Source organism: Furipterus horrens, unplaced genomic scaffold, assembly GCF_987537825.1.
Source record: "Furipterus horrens unplaced genomic scaffold, mFurHor1.1.pri manual_scaffold_9, whole genome shotgun sequence".
Lineage (NCBI taxonomy): Eukaryota > Metazoa > Chordata > Mammalia > Chiroptera > Furipteridae > Furipterus > Furipterus horrens.
Genome location: NW_028327179.1, coordinates 19,665,278 through 19,681,799, shown reverse-complemented (window position 1 = coordinate 19,681,799; position 16,522 = coordinate 19,665,278). Strand labels below are relative to the sequence as shown.

Sequence of the window (16,522 nt, the reverse complement as noted above, 5' to 3'; positions counted from 1 at the left end):
TTTATTTTATTTTATTTTTCCGCTTGTCTCAAAGCCTTAGTATAATAATAAAGTCCTTTCTGCCTATTTGTCACAATATCTATTACCACTGACAACCTCAAAACTCTTTGTTTCCTGGATGCAGTAGCATTGGGCTTGACACAGCCACCCATTCTCTTGTGATATAAATTCAGCACACAGTTAGGACATTAAACTGTCACTTGACAGGAAAGAATTAGCAAGTGGGTGGTATACAAAGCCTATGTTTGCATTTATAGAGGGGACTTTAGTGGATGACATCTAGAGGCCTGATCTAAGTCACTTATAACAAAGGGTCCCCTGAAGTTTGCTGTAGATTGCTGCCTAAGAGCCCCGCTGTCGGCAACGGGTGGAGTGTGCCAGTGACGATGGGCATCGGGAATGAGTGGCCGCTCCTCCCCATCTAGAGTTCCACACTCACTAGTGCAGTCCTCAGGAAGTGACAATTTTACAAGGACTTAACATTTTTTTCTTGTCTTGCTTTTCTTTTAAAAATGAAACAGTATTTTAAATAGAAATTAGAAAACAGGAATGTAATAATAAATAAATAAATAAAAGTAACCCTGAAGAACAAAATCAAACAAAACACAAAACCCTTTCAAGAAACATGGAAAGTTGAAAGATATTTTTAAAAAATTCACTCCAATCCTACCCTCTTGAAATGACCATCATTAAGATTATTTTAGATATTTTTCCATGTATATGTCTATGTACATATATATCTCTATATAAGTATATATACACACATACAGCTGGATGAGTAGGTAGATAGAAATATAATTATAAAAACGTGAGCATACTATAATGGTTTTTAAAAATAATAATTTTACATTTAGTATTACCACAATTTAATTTTTAATTTAAATTTTTATTGTTATTCTATTACAGTTGTCTCAATTTTCCTTCCTTTGCCCTCCTCTGCTCAGCTCACCCCTGCTCCCACAGTCAATCCTCACACTGTTGACCATGTCCGTGGGTCATTCATACATGTTCTTTGACTAGAGTCTTCCCCTTGTTTCCACCATTATCTCCCTCCCTCGTCCCTCTGACTGCTGTCACTTTGTTCCATGTCACAATTTAAGTTTTTAAAAGTATATTTTATTGATTATGCTATTACAGTTGCCCCAATTTTCCCCCTTTGCCCCCCTCCCCCCCGCGTGGTCCCCTCTTCCCTCCAGCAATCCCCTTCACTTGGTTCATGTCCATGTGTCATGTGTGTAAGTTCTTTGGCTTCTCCATTTCCTATACTGTTCTTAACATCCCGCTGGCTGTTTTTTTTCTTCCAGTTATGCTTCTTAATCCCTGTACCATTTCTCCCCTTCTCCCCCTTCTCCATCCCAGATGATAACCCTCAAGATGATCTCCATATCTATGATTCTGTTCCTGTTCTGTTTTTTTGCTTAGTTTGTTTTTGTTTTTGATTCAGTTATTGATAGTTGTGAATTTGTTGTCTTTTTAATGTTCATGGTTTTGATCTTCTTTTGCTTAAATAAGTTCCTTTAATATTTCATGTAATAATGGTTTGGTGGCAATACACTCCTTTACCTTTATATTGTCTGGGAAGCACTTTATCTGCCCTTCCATTCTAAATGATAGCTTTGCTGGATAGAATAATCTAAGTTGTGGGTCCTTGCTTTTCATCACTTTGAATACTTCTTGCCAGTCCCTTCTTGCCTACAAAGTTTCTCTTAAGAAATCAACTGATAGTCTTAGGGGGAACTCCTTGGTAGGTAACTGTCTTCTTTTCTCTTGCTGCTTTTAAGATTCTCTCTTCTTCTTTAACATTTGACATTTTAATTATGATATGTCTTGGTGTGGTCCTCTTTGGGTCCAACCTGTATGTGTATTTCCTTCACCAAGCTAGGGAAGTTTTCCTTGATTATTTTTTCAAATATGTTTTCAATTTCTTGCTCTTCCTCTCCTCCTTTTGGGACCCTTATGATTCAAATGATGGTTCCTTTAAAGTTGCCCCAGAAATTCCTAAGCCTATCCTCATTTTTTTGAAATCTTATTTCTTCTTTCTGTTCTGGTCAAATGTTTATTTCTTCCTTATGTTCCAAATTGTTGATTTAAATCCCAGTTTCCTTCCCCTCATTGTTGGTTCCTTGTGGATTGTCTTAATTTCACTTAGTGTAACCTTAATTTCTTCCTTTATGTTGTTGCCATACTGAATGAGTTCTATGAGCATCCTGAGCACCAGTGTTTTGTACTCTGCATCTGATAGGTTGGCTATCTCCGTTTTGTTTTGTTCTTTTTCTGGAGTTTTGTTCTGTTCTTTCATTTGGACCATATTTCTTTGTCTCCTCAATTTGGCGGACTCCCTGTGTTTGTTTCTGTGTATTAGGTAGAGCTGTTTTGACTCCCTGTCTTAATAGTGTGGCCCATCTGGATATATATGGCTCCTTTAAATCCTTGGTTGTTGGACTTCCATATAGCTTGATTTTCTGATGGTTCTGAGTGTTATTTGTAATTCTTTCTGTGGTTGTGTGAGGAGGTGAAACATGTTTACCTACACCTCCATCTTGACTGGAAGTCCAAAATTTAATTTTTTTAATGAAATGAAACTGAAGAAAATACTGCATTTCAGATAAAACTATCTTTACCATAAATGGCACTAAGTTCTAAAGAACCTTCAGGATATTAAAAACCTACATTTTAAGAAATCTATGGAAGAAACTGAAATAAAGTTGTCATTTTATTCTGAACTCTGGGGTGGCTTAATTGATCTAATATTTTTTGTTTATTTCATGCTCTTGGAATAAATCTTTAGCTAGATATGGATTAATATGATTCTCTCCTTTTGGAAGAGTGAGTGCTAATTTCTTCATCTAGAAAAAGAAGGACATCTTTTGAACATCATGAATGAGCACCAAGGTGAGCACTCATTTCAGAACATGTTGGATAGGAGTGAAGAGCCCGTTTCTCAGTTGCCTCACCAGAGAGGGGTAGTATCTGGGGTTATTCCCCAACCAACCTCATTACTTGTACTTGAATTTTATTACTTTCTTTGGTCTGTGGCTAAATCTTGGAAGGACTTAAGATGTGATTGTCCACACAGGACAATAATAATAAAGAGACATACTGACATTTCACCGGATGTTTAAATATCAACAAAGAGGAATATGGTTTCATCTTTAACCTTATTCTCCTCTGCACAGACCCTCAGAGAGGGGTAAATAATTACCAGTAGGGAGACGGCATTAGACTGAGATGTTATGCAGGCAGCCCCTGAAGTCTTGTAGGCAACCATCTCCCAGGTTATCCCTCAACATAGAATCTACCATTGGGGAAGTAAACACACACTTTCTAGCCTTCACAACTAGCTTCAGAAATCAAAGAACACCAGCCATGTGATGCAGAGTCTTGTATTCTCACATGCTTGTTTGAGACTCTAAGTATTATTACTAGCTTGGCATTGTGTCATCATGGTTTTTCTGAGGAACATAAAATTTTTATCACAACAGCTGCAAAATCCTGTGAGAAATCATAACTTCGGTTTTTCTTTTTTTGTTGTTTTCCAAGTAAGACTATGGGATCCTCCCTTTCAAAAAATAAAAAATAAAATAAAATTCTCTTTTTAGCAAAAGGCTTATGAGACCAACCTTGGAAGACTGACTTACAATTCCAACAACAACATTACTAAGTTGATCAGATTCATGGCTTAATTAACAGTGAAATTGAGCTGGGAGCAAATGTCATGGGTGGAAAGACCAACAGCGTGGTCTTCGGGAGGGGACTGCCTGAAAGATACTATGCGGATAATTGCATAACGATGATGCTGTGCTGTTTCTGAACAAAGCTCTCACTGTTCCTTCAGAATGAGGAAGTAAACCGTTTCCAATGCTGTGATCACAAGTTCCCTAAACACTTATTGGACTGTGGGCACATTAGATGCTACAACTTGATCCAGAGAGTTAAAGTCATCTGCTGCTACATGGAAAACAATCTCGGTAGAGAAGAAAGTAGCGGTGGAATGATACACCTTATTCCACTTCTGTGGTGTTCTCACCTGGGTCCTCCCTTGCACTTGTATAATTGGGGAATCTGATGCTGAAATCTAGACAAAATCAAAATCTCTGTTCAACTATATAGTCATTTAATGAATATTTATTCAGGGACCAGATGGAAAGACAACCATCTTCAAAGGTGTAAATGAATTATCTCAACCATTCAGGTGGTAATAGAACAGCCTTTAGTTTAGTACTAATTTTTTCTCCACTGTTAAGGTGATACCCTTCTGACTGTTCAGTTTGATGTCCCATCCACTTGACAGGGGGAACACAGTCTATTCATATCATCTATGAACTCTGATGGCTATTCCATAGGTGGTTTTCTCCCCAGGCTCAGGTACTTTCTTCACTCATGTGCTGATAAGATTTCTGCTGAAGACTCAAAAGGAGCCCTCTGTAGATTTCCTGAGTGTTCTCTTTTTCTCTTTATTCTTCTCCTCCTCCTCCTTTTTCTTCTTTTGGTAGTTTACCTGTGTTTTCCTGGTTTCCCCAGACTCCTAGTTCTGTTCAACTTGGGGACTCTACTGGACTCTTCTTGGGTTCTGGCTCTCTGAGCTGTGACCTAGAAACATCCTCCAGGAGTAAGCTGGGGCAACCACAGGAACCGTTTTTATTGTTTTCCAAGTCTTAGGTCACTGTTCTATCTGCCTGATACTCCAAGTCTGAAAATCATTGTTTCTTATATTTTGCCCACATTTTAATTGTTTCATGGGGCAAAGTAAATCTAGCCTCTGTTACTTTATCTTGCTTGAAAACAACTGCGTGGATTTTAAATTAGAAGACATTTCTTTTGTATTGCTCTCTCTATTAAAAATTGCTCATGACTCCAAACACATGTTAATTTTTAGACTGAGGTGTTGGTTTACCATCTTCAGCATTAGGGAAAAGCATTGTCAAGATAGCTGTCCAATGGGAGTTGGCAAATTTCCTTAGTGATATTATAGGTGTCTCTGTAGAATTAATTAGCTACAGGTTGCTCACAGTGATGGCTACCTCTTCTTGAATTTGACTTCTTATATAAAGAAGACAAAATCTAGTTTGCAGATGGAACTTACATATTCTGTTTTATGAGGACTCTCTCTTTGTTCTTTTTTATGGCTGCATCTCTGGCGCACTTAGTGGGGTAACTTTTAGAATATGTGATCATTAGTGGATCTGTGAGTGTAAATGTAGGCCACATTATTTTAGACATTTTTTTTTTTTGCCTTATATACGCTTCAAAATAAGTCCTGATTCATATACTACAGATCTAGAAGAAATCAGAATAGTGTCAATAAAAGTAGATCTTGAGAAAATAAATTCAACAATAAAGTTGAATATAGTTTAAACTGCCTTTAAATTCTGTTTGATTTCCACTGGAAGCTCTCCTAAGATATATTAAACTTATGTGTGGCAAGTAAGTGTGTGTGTGTGTGTGTGTGTGTGTGTGTGTGTGTTACGGTGGAAATGAAAAATAAGTGGCAGAGGTAACATGAATATGAACTCTGCAAATATGGTGAAGAAAATAACTCACAAGGCATAAATTTGCAGCAAGTGGGGCTTTGTTTTGGTTTCTAGTTAAGCTATACAAAAAGAAATGGGAGAAATGATATATTGTTACTATATCTTTCATGTAAAGGTACTTTCAATGACATTTGTTACTGGATGAAATATGAGCATATAAATTGTCAAGTTTAGTTTTTCTACCCTTTAAATTAGACTTCCATTTGACCCAGAAAAATTGGAAATATGAAGAAACAGTAAGTAAAAAAATACTTCTGGTTGAAGTTAGAACTCTGGGGACCAGACACAATGTCTCAATATCCTAAAAAGTCACTGATGTGGTATTCCTGCTATAATCTCCCTAATAATTCAGCAAACTATCTCTTCATAGTGTTTCCTTTTATCTTACTAAGTCTCTGAATTATTAAGGAGAACCAGATACTAATTTGGTTTAGCTTAATGTTAACCGTGATAATGATATTTGGTACTTATTCTATATCTTGAAGTTATTATTATTATTATTTTTTAAAAAACTACATTTCATCTTTGCAATTCAATTTATGATTTTTTCTCTATGGTTAACCTGAAAGCTATTCTGTTTTATAAAGCCTATCCTAAGCAACTCCACTAATAATGATATATTATTTTTTCAAATTCTTACAGTAATTATAGTTAATGTTAATTTCAATTCTGTATTTTATTGTAAACTGCCTTGCTAATTCTTGTGTATAAGTTAAGTTCTAAAGTTTTGTCATGTCATTTACTTTTTGTTTTTTGAATGCTAGGTCCCCATGTTTTTCTTTTCTCTCTCTATTCCTCTTTCTCTTAGTCCATGGATAAAATGAATAGGTGCTTAATAAATACTCTGTTGCTTTGAAATTGGTTGAAAATATCTAAAACTGGGTATATCCCTGTCTTTCCTCCTGCCCATCACTATCATCCGTGTCCTTTAATGGTTCAGAAAAATAAGACAGGAAATAATTGCTTGTGAAGGGCAACATGAGAAGTTAGGTATGAGACTACGACTGGACCTCAGCATTTCAAACTCATGATCCTAAATTCAAAAGAAAAGGCCACACAGTCTCATCAATATAATTAGATTTAAGAAAAGCATTCAGAAAAGCAAAGTTGCTCTTTTCCTGAAGGAAAGTTTGTGACTGCGTATTCTTTGTAGAAAGTAAAGACTGTGCATCTCATTAAAACGTCCCCATCCCCAGCCTGCTGGAGATAACAGCAGCGTAAACATTCTCGAATGGGGACCATACACGTGTGGATGTGGGGGAGAAATCCTGTCTGGTCTACCTTGCATGGAAGGCTCTGCTACTGCATAGTGGTTGGTTGTTTAATTGTGTGTGGACAGCTGAGAGTCATTTCCTCATCTTTATTCCAAATGAAGCTGGACACTCCCTTTTCATTTTTGAAAAGCAATCTGTGTGGGAAGGGAGCTAGCATGTTTACCCAGTGGGCTCGGAGCCAGTTGAGTGTTGCCTACTTTTCTCGGTCCTACCCCCTCCATGTCCCAATCTCCCCTGCTCTGAGATGGGAAGATATGAAAAGTTGCCCATCAGGATGCCAGAGCTTCAAAGGGATCCATCATGAGTGCACGCACAAAGGCTCGTTTGTTCAGCACTTGGATGGAGATGCCAGCGGCTTCCAGGCAGACGGAGAATTGGGGGTTTGTCTTCACTTGACTTCTCGCTTGCACCATCTGGCTGATGGGGAGTTCTTTCTGTTCATCCTGTGGCTTTGGTGAAGTGAGAATGACTATGAATAGAAATTAGCCTTCCATTTTTAAAGGGACAAATAAGGTCATTTCTGCTCCTGGAATTAATTAAATGACAGGATTTCTAAATATATATATCTATATATCTGCCATTAATAACCCTAATATACTGGATCATAGATTTTAGGTATAAACATGGTGTGTAACTGGCAATAGGAAGTGGTCTGATTTTTCTATGTAATAAAGGTATTTTATCAGTGTTCCAACCAAACAGAAACCTCCCTTGGAAATCCCACAAAAGGTTAAAATTCTAGTTAAAATACTTGCAATTCTACTTTTGGAAAAAGTTTGCTTTTAACATTCCAAAAGTCATGGGAGGATAGTATTAAGCTATTACCAGTTATTTTTGCTGGTGTGAGTATAATTTAGATTGATTTCAGAGCATAGGTTTTGAGTACAAATATGGTGGGATCTGAAAGAGTAAGGGCATATATGGAGGAGAAAGAAGTGGATCGGAAGCCAGGAAAGAAGATAACTGGGTTCTGAGGCTGCTAAGCAGGTTGGGATTAAGGTGAGGCCAGTGAGGTCCCCAGGAAATAACATATATATGTTTTTCCCCCTCCTACAGTGGACTTCTATTTCTGACAATTACAAAAAATTCACAAAAGTAATGTTGAATATTTTTCAAAAATAAAACTCACATATGACACCACTCTATGGGAAAAGTGATGGGTATAACTTCTGGTATTTTATGGTTAACCTTGAAAAAAATAGATTTGGAATCATACGTTGGCATGCGAAAACACAAATGGTTTAAATTCTCATTTAAACAACTTCAAATTTCTCTAAAAATACATTTGGAAGAAGGGTGAATTGTCACCAATATACAATAAGTATATCAATTACTTATATTCCCAAATATTGAAAACACTGGATAGAAAAGTTGGAAAGAAAATTTGTTATAAAAAGATATGTAATTAAGTAAGCTATAAAATCCAGATCCCATTTCAGTTACTAGTTGCCTGTGGCAGGGAAAAGTTTGAACTACTCATCAAAATGGAATAACTTTATTTTTTATTTCACACATAGCTGTTCAAGTGATCTTTAAAAAAATTTTTTTGAAAACTGAAAAATTACTAGCATATGTGTGTGTACATATACTCTTACCATGATATCTATCCTTTAACACATTCTTAAGAGTATGGTGTAGTATTGTTGACTCTGGGCACAATAATGTACAGCAAGCAGATCTCTAGAGCTTGCCCATCTTGCATTCCTGAAGCTTTGTACCCACTGAAGAACAATAGAAACTCTCCATTTCCCTTTCCTCCCAGCCCCTGGCAACCACCATTCTCTTCTCTGTCTCTGTGATCAACTATTTTAGATTGGTCACAGAAATGGAATCATGCAGTATTTGTCCTGCCGTGCCTGGCCTATTCCACTACTGTAATGTCTTGGCATACTATTGTATTAAGGAACCACTCACTCGCAGGCTCATGCCAGTGCAGGCTTGGCACCCGAGAGTGAGCCCCTCCTTCAGTTTTGCCCCTTGGGAACAACCCTTGCACCATCCCAGTCCTTGCCTGCTTCCTAAAACAAATAGCCACCTTCCACAACTTTCCCCAAGACCATTCCTGGTTCCCTGAGGATCAGCCGTAGGTGGAGTGCCTTGTGCTGGAAGAGGAGGGGGAAGAAGTGGACTCAGTTCTTGTTACATGATATTAGGTGACTCTGATGACGTCCCTGAAGATGCTTTTTATCTTGCAGACAGAACTAATATTTGCCACCTATTTTATCTGTCAAGAGCTATGAAGGGTCTATGATTTGCGAGACCTAACGTGTAGCCTGTTGCGGTTTCATGGATTCTGGTAGAAGACATGTGACTCCCGTGTCAAAAAGAGGAGCCTTTAGGACTCCCGGTGACAGCAGTAGCCAGGGCATCAGCATTGGTACGGGTTCCCTGAACTGCAATTCCAATGGGGTGATGTGAGGAGGGTCAGAGGATGCCAGCACCTACAGAGGACTGTGTTACAGGAGAGGAATCCCAAAGCTAAGGAACCAAAATATTGTATAACAGGTAAAAAGCATGCCTGCCCTTTGCTCTCGAGAGAAATCTCTTGTATGCCGGATAGTAAGTACGCTTGCCCTTTGCCCCTCTGCCATCTCTAGCATATTTGTCTATAGGATTTTTTTTATGCGAGAGGGGAAAAAACCCTATCTGTCAAAAGCTCTGATATGTTGGTTATCATTATTATTATTTGTTCATTTCTTTATATATAACCAAACTGAATGGATACAGAATTTGGCATGTGGAGGTAGGGAGTAACAACAGAACTTAAGACAACATGACCTAGCTCAGTGGTGAGGAGGCATTTGGGTGGTGAGGACTCGGATATTGCAGGCTGGACCAGGAATAACTCTTCTTGCATTATCACCTTGGGTGCTTTGGAGTACAAACTGCTTATGAGTCTGAGCTAGAGCATGAGGGGAAATGGTAAGAAAAACACAGGTCTGGGTTGAGTGCTCATTGCCATTTTCAGCAAAGTCCTGTCGGAGTGAATGTCTGAGGAGGCCAGGCTTCAAGCAGAGAGAGAAGAAAAAGACCTCTCTCTTTTTTTTTTCTCATTTAAGACAGGGAATACTTTATTCAAACCCTTCAGAGAAGTGGACTAGCTGGGTCTGTAACAAAGCTTCATGTTTTAAAGCATAGGCCAGTAATTGTATGAGTATACACTGCTACATACAAGTTAACTGATCAGACCACAACTTTTCATGTTTGAAACAGAATAAGCTTCCCTGTAAAAGCAGCACCGTTGACGTTTTAACTTTAGTATTCCTCTCCTTCTTCCTCACCCTCTCCTTCAACAGAATCCACACCAACCTCCTCATAATCCTTCTCTAGGGCAGCCATGTCCTCACGGGCCTCAGAAAACTCTCCTTCCTCCATGCCCTCACCCACGTACCAGTGGACAAAAGCACACTTGGCGTACATCAGGTCAAACTTGTGATCCAGGCGAGCCCAGGCCTCAGCAATAGCTGTGGTGTTGCTCAGCATGCACACAGCTCGCTGTACTTTGGCCAGGTCTCCACCAGGCACCACAGTGGGAGGCTGGTAATTAATGCCAACTTTGAAGCCAGTGGGGCACCAGTCCACAAACTGGATGGTACGCTTGGTCTTGATGGTGGCAATGGCAGCATTGACATCTTTGGGAACCACATCACCACGGTACAACAGGCAGCAAGCCATGTATTTACCGTGGCGAGGGTCACATTTCACCATCTGGTTTGCTGGCTCAAAGCACGCATTGGTGATCTCTGCTACAGAAAGCTGTTCATGGTAGGCTTTCTCAGCAGAGATGACAGGAGCATATGTGGCAAGAGGGAAGTGGATGCGGGGATAGGGCACCAGGTTGGTCTGGAATTCAGTCAGATCGACATTCAGGGCTCCATCAAACCTGAGGGAAGCAGTGATGGAGGACACAATTTGACCTATCAACCTATTCAGGTTAGTGTAGGTTGGGCGCTCAATATCGAGGTTTCTACGACAGATGTCATAGATGGCCTCATTGTCAACCATGAAGGCACAATCAGAGTGCTCCAGGGTGGTGTGGGTGGTGAGGATGGAGTTGTAGGGTTCAACTACAGCTGTAGAAACCTGGGGGGCTGGGTAAATGGAGAACTCCAGCTTGGACTTCTTGCCATAATCGACAGAGAGACGCTCCATCAGCAGGGAGGTGAACCCAGAACCAGTTCCCCCACCAAAGCTGTGGAAAACCAAGAAGCCCTGAAGACCTGTGCACTGGTCAGCCAGTTTCCGAATTCGGTCCAGGACAAGGTCAATGATCTCCTTGCCAATGGTGTAGTGTCCACGGGCATAGTTATTGGCAGCATCTTCCTTGCCTGTGATCAGCTGCTCAGGGTGGAAGAGCTGGCGGTAGGTACCAGTGAGAACTTCATCAATGACTGTGGGTTCCAGGTCTACAAACACTGCCCTGGGCACGTGCTTGCCAGCACCTGTCTCACTGAAGAAGGTGTTGAAGGAGTCATCTCCCCCCCCAATGGTCTTGTCACTTGGCATCTGGCCATCAGGCTGGATGCCATGTTCTAGGCAGTAGAGCTCCCAGCAGGCGTTGCCGATCTGGACACCAGCCTGGCCAACGTGGATGGAGATACATTCACGCATGGTTGCTGCTTTGCGGCTGCCTAATGGATAACGGAGAGGAAGAAGAGAGGTTGTTGCTTCTTACAGCGCGACTCTTAAGCGGTCGATGTAAGAGAACCTGCCAAGACCTCTCTCTTAGTGCATCTTTTTGCGAGCAGCCTGGAGCCTAAATTGCCTACGTGTCCTATAACCTGAGGTTTTGAAGGTTTGAAAAAGCCCCCTTCTTCTGTAGCCCAAAGTGAAGCAAGTTCAGGAATGGATGCCAAGTGGAACTATTAGTAGGCGATAATATTGTGCCCCCAGACCTTTTAGTGAGAGCTTTCTCCAGACAATGGGAATGAGATTGACTGAAAATATCAGCTTAAGGGTCTCATTTTCCTATCCAAACTTATTTTCTTTTTGAATGGTGTCCAGTTGGCCCCACTCATTCAAGAAAGAAGCAGTAACAGTAAATAAAAAATGAGAGTTGTCAGGCTGAAAAGCTAAGTACACTAAGTCCTCACTTAACATCATCAATGGGTTCTTGGAAACTGCGACTATTAAGGGAAATGTACAAGGGAACAAATTTTACCATAGAACTGGAAAGGAGATAAGAACTTTCATGATGAAAATAATAGTTTTTATTGAGCACTTTGAGGCTGATGGTAAGCACTTGATGTGTATTATTATTATTAACATATTTACAACAGCCTTATCAGGTAGATGTTCTAATTCACCCCACTTCACAAATAAGAACATCGAGGCTAAGAGGCTTAGAGATTTGCCATAGCTATTGAATGGCAGAGCCTGGAATCTGATTCTGTCTGACTATAAATCTATATTCTCAACATTATGCTGTAGTGACTCTCTATTTAGCATGGCTCTTTCAAGTCACTATTGCTACTGATAAGTAGCTCCAAGCTGTGACAATGTGAAAATGAATAACATCTGCAGGGAGCTCAAGAGCCATATCACAGGGGACCCCTGGAAATGTCTTGGGTCTAGACCTAGGAGGCCAATTGAAAGGTTTCTTGGGAAATTCGGCAGGAAAGAGGCAAGAGGCATCTTCAGAGAAATAATGAGAAAATTCTCATTACACAGTCTCTTAGGACCTAGGGGCTTCCGGTAGAATTGAAACCATTGTTAACATAGGAGACAAGAGCGTGTGGTTAGGGACATGGACTCTTAACCCAGGTTATGCCACTTACTATGAGTGTGACTTTAGACAAGCTGCTTAAGCTATCCGCCTCTGTTTCTTTATCTAGGAAAAGAGGATTTCATTAATAGAGAATTTCCTATTATTTCATAAGATTATTTTGAGAATTAAATGTTTTAATGCCAGTGAGTCCTTGAAAGAGCACCTGGCAGAGAGGAGGAGCTCAATAAGTGCTGGTTATTGTTATAATTATAGTTCTCTGCCTTTTCCCCAACTCCAGCTGTCTGGTTCAAAAGACAGGAGTTCTCATCCCGTGCTGGTAGTGCTATAATATGGGTTCCTGGGAGCCATGAGCTTCATCTTTACTCCTGAGGACTTATCTAACTGAAACCATTAATAAAGTAGTCCTATGCCACCTTGGCTCAAGTTCTTTACCCACAATATTCACTAACAGCAGCAACTAACATCTGACTGTTCAGTAAATGCAAAGCATTTTACAGAAATCATGACCTTTCCAACAACCTGCGTACATTCTATGGGTAAGGGAAAATTAAGACTGTTTTAAAGGATTTATGGGCAAAAAGAGTCATTTACTCAATTGGAGTGTGTCTGGATTGCTATAAAAGCTCCCAAGTCTCTCTCTCTCTCTCTCTGCTTTATTTTGTTTTGTTTTCTTTTTTAACAAATCAGCTGAGAAGAGATCTAGCAATACAGATTGGTCCCACAAGTATATTACAGAATAAAAAGCAGAATAAAATTCCACACGATGGCACACAATAGCTGATTAGCATGAAAACATTGGTGTTTGTTGGAAATACAATGGCTGGATTAATGTGTACCATTTCTTCCTGTTTGCTTCATTTGTGTCTTCATTTAACTATCCAACCATGGAACTGAACTCAGTTTGAGAGTTGGGAGGATTCCTAGAATCTTTGGCAATAAAAAGGCATCAAGTATTTCCTCTTGTTGTCACCTTACTACAGATGAAGTGGTCCCAGTCATTGTGCTTACACATTCTTTTTTAATTGAGGATGTTACTGCATTGTTCTTTAGATTCTGTATAAATTATATCTTGTTACAATAATAATAAATGACCCCAAAATTCAGTGGCTTAAAACAATATGCATTGGTTTAGTTCATTCTGTGGAGAATGCATTTAGGCAGGTTTTGTTCATGCTCACTCACATTGCTGGACACTGGCTGGCCGTCAGCTGATCCGGGCTGGCTTTTGCTGGGAGGACTAAGAGGTTTAGTGCTGTTCCTTGAATCTGTGACCCTCCAGCAGGCTAGCCTGAGCAAGGATGCATGCTGTGGCAACTGTGCAAGAGAGAGGGCAAGTCCAATCATACAAGCGCTTTTCAAGACTCTTACGCTTTCCTAGGATCAGTTAACATTCCGTTGGCCAAAGTAAGTCACATGGCCAACCTATATTCAAAGGGCTGGAAATTAGGTTCTAACTCTATAGTGAGCGTAACTTACTGAATACAGAGAAGGGTGATGAATTAGAATCATCATGGCAATCTCTACAAGTGTTTTTTTTTTTTTTTTCTTCTTGAGGGAAACAATACTCTCAAAAACATTGCTTTAAATTTAGTTTTTATTTTAATTAAAAGTATACATGTAGCCCTGACCAGTGTGGGTCAGTGAGTTGGGCATCATCCTGCCAAGCAAAAGGTCACTGGTTTGATTTCCAGTCAGGGCACCTGCCTTGACTGCGGGTTCAGTCCCTGGTCAGGGCTCATACAAGAGGCAACAATCGATGTTTCTCTTCCTCTCTTTCTCCCTCTATCCCCCTCTCTCTAAAAATAAGTAAATATCTTTAGAAAAGTATAGATGTACATAAAAAAGTGTCAAATGGTTCTCGAAGTCTTACAGAGTCCTCTAACAATTTCAGCTCCCTCAGCTGTTTCTTTTGTTGTTACCCTCCATTGCCCTTAAAAATACTTTCATTGCTTCTCCTTGGCTTTCATTTTAGGCATTGCCTGAAGATGTCTTACCGGGGAAATTAAAAATATACCTCTCTTTCACTGACCTCTCTCATCACCCACCAGACACATGCGTAGTTTCCATTCATTTGCCTTTTCAATTTGTTTTATAATTTTATTTGGATTATTGAGGCTTTGTAGACACTATTGGTGGCTGATCCAAATAGTGAACTATGATTTGTATCCCACTTTTTACTGTTTCTGAGGTTATCTTATTTTCCTTTGCTTTTCTATTGTCATTAATTCAGCCTCAATTCTTTTTCACTGTGTAAATCATTTCACAATATGTTCAGAAACATGGGATTCTCTTAATTTTATTTACATGGAGATTTCTCTCCCCAGAGCTATGGATCTGCTTCAACCTGTATGATACTATGCCTTGTATCATTCTGAGGTCTTCCTTCACCAGAATTCTGGAGATTAAGAGTTTCCTGGACCCATACCTTCCTAATGCTTAGATTGTTCCCTCAGTTGAAGGATGTATCTTTCTATAGCTTCTTGAAAAATATTTTACTACATACTACTGCCAGTATATTTTACTAAATATTTTACTACACACTGTTGTCATTACATATTTTACTACATACTACTAAATATTTTACTGCATACTACTGTATATAAAACAGATTAACCTTGTAATATAAACACAAGTTCAAAGAGGTAGCTGTTAAAGATTAGCCAAAGTAGAAATTGATGAAATGCCATTTTTGTTATATGGCTAAGCTCCTGTAATTTTCAGAGTAAGCTCACCTTTGAGGTTAGTGTTTTTTATTTTCATTTTATTATAACATTCAAATACAGAAAATTGGAAAAAATAGTAAAATGCATATTTGCACTCATTTACCTGGTTTATATATAATGAATATATAAATATACTTATCCCATATATGTACCCATACTTTTTTTTCCGTACCATTTGTAGGTAAGTGGTTGGTATTGTGAAATTTACAGCTATTGATAAATATATCAGCATTCATCTCCTGAGTATGAGAGTAATTTATAATGAAACCACTATACCCTTCACACACCTCAGAAAATCTAGTGTAAGATTCATATTCAAATTTTCACAATTATCACAAGAATGCCTTTTATACATACTCTGTTAAAAAGAAAAATAAGAACAACATTGTCCAACCTGGGTTTATGCATTGCAATTGATATATATATATATATTTTAGGCTCTTTTAATCTAGGACAATTTCCCTATTAAAATTATTTATAATTTACCTATAGCCAAATTAAATTTTGGGTGTGTAGTTCTGTGATTTTTAACAGCTGTTTAAATTCATATAATCACAGCTACAATCAGGATACAGAACAGTTTCATCATTTCCTCATATTGCTCCTTTGTAGGCAATCCCTTCCCTCTGCCCATAACCTCTGGTAACCATTGATCTAGTAACCCTGTTACTAGTGTGGTTAACACTGTCCTACAGTTGCTTTTTCCAGACTATCATATAAATGGAACCATATAGTAGGTAACCTCTTGAATTTAACTTTTTATCACTTAAGCATAATGCATTTGTGTTTTATCTATACTTTGAGTGTATCGAGACAAGAGTTTATTTTTATTATTGACTTGTATTCCATTATACAGATATACTGCAATTTTTTCAAATCTGTATGCTTACTCACTGAAGAACATTTGGGTTGTTTCCACTTTCTGGTGCTCATGGATAATGCCACCAAAAATATTTGAATACAGGTCTTTTTGTGAAAAGCTTTTAATTCTCTAGGGAAAATACCTAGCCGTCGATTGCTAGGTCAAGTGGTATGTGTCCACTCTTTTGTTGCACCTGCCCCATCCCCAGATTACTGTTTCCATTAGCTACAGAGCTTGGGAGAGGGCTCTAAGGGGGTTAAAAAGTTGCACTGTGGCAGCGGGCAGAGGCCCCCGACACCAGGGGCATGCAGAGGTGCCCTCAAGGCTGGTGGGTTCTAGAGAGTTCCAGCAATGCTTGCGGTGAGCCTCTGGAAAAGCTACTCGTCCAGCCCAGAACAGCATAT

The 16,522-nt window shown here is 39.2% G+C and overlaps 1 protein-coding gene across 1 annotated transcript; it reads right to left on the bottom strand.

The window, feature by feature from the left end:
• Window positions 1-9,850: 9,850 nt before the first annotated feature.
• Window positions 9,851-11,511, bottom strand: LOC150001375 (tubulin alpha-1A chain-like). Its single transcript, XM_090287137.1, has one exon. The coding sequence runs from the start codon at window positions 11,414-11,416 to the stop codon at window positions 10,061-10,063; it is 1,356 nt and encodes a 451-aa protein (XP_090143263.1). The 5' UTR covers window positions 11,417-11,511; the 3' UTR covers window positions 9,851-10,060.
• Between the last annotated feature and the right edge of the window lie 5,011 nt (window positions 11,512-16,522).

Excerpts from the sequence above, each read along its gene's own strand:
- LOC150001375 (XM_090287137.1), bottom strand. The coding sequence starts at position 11,416 with ATGCGTGAATGTATCTCCATCCACGTTGGCCAGGCTGGTGTCCAGATC.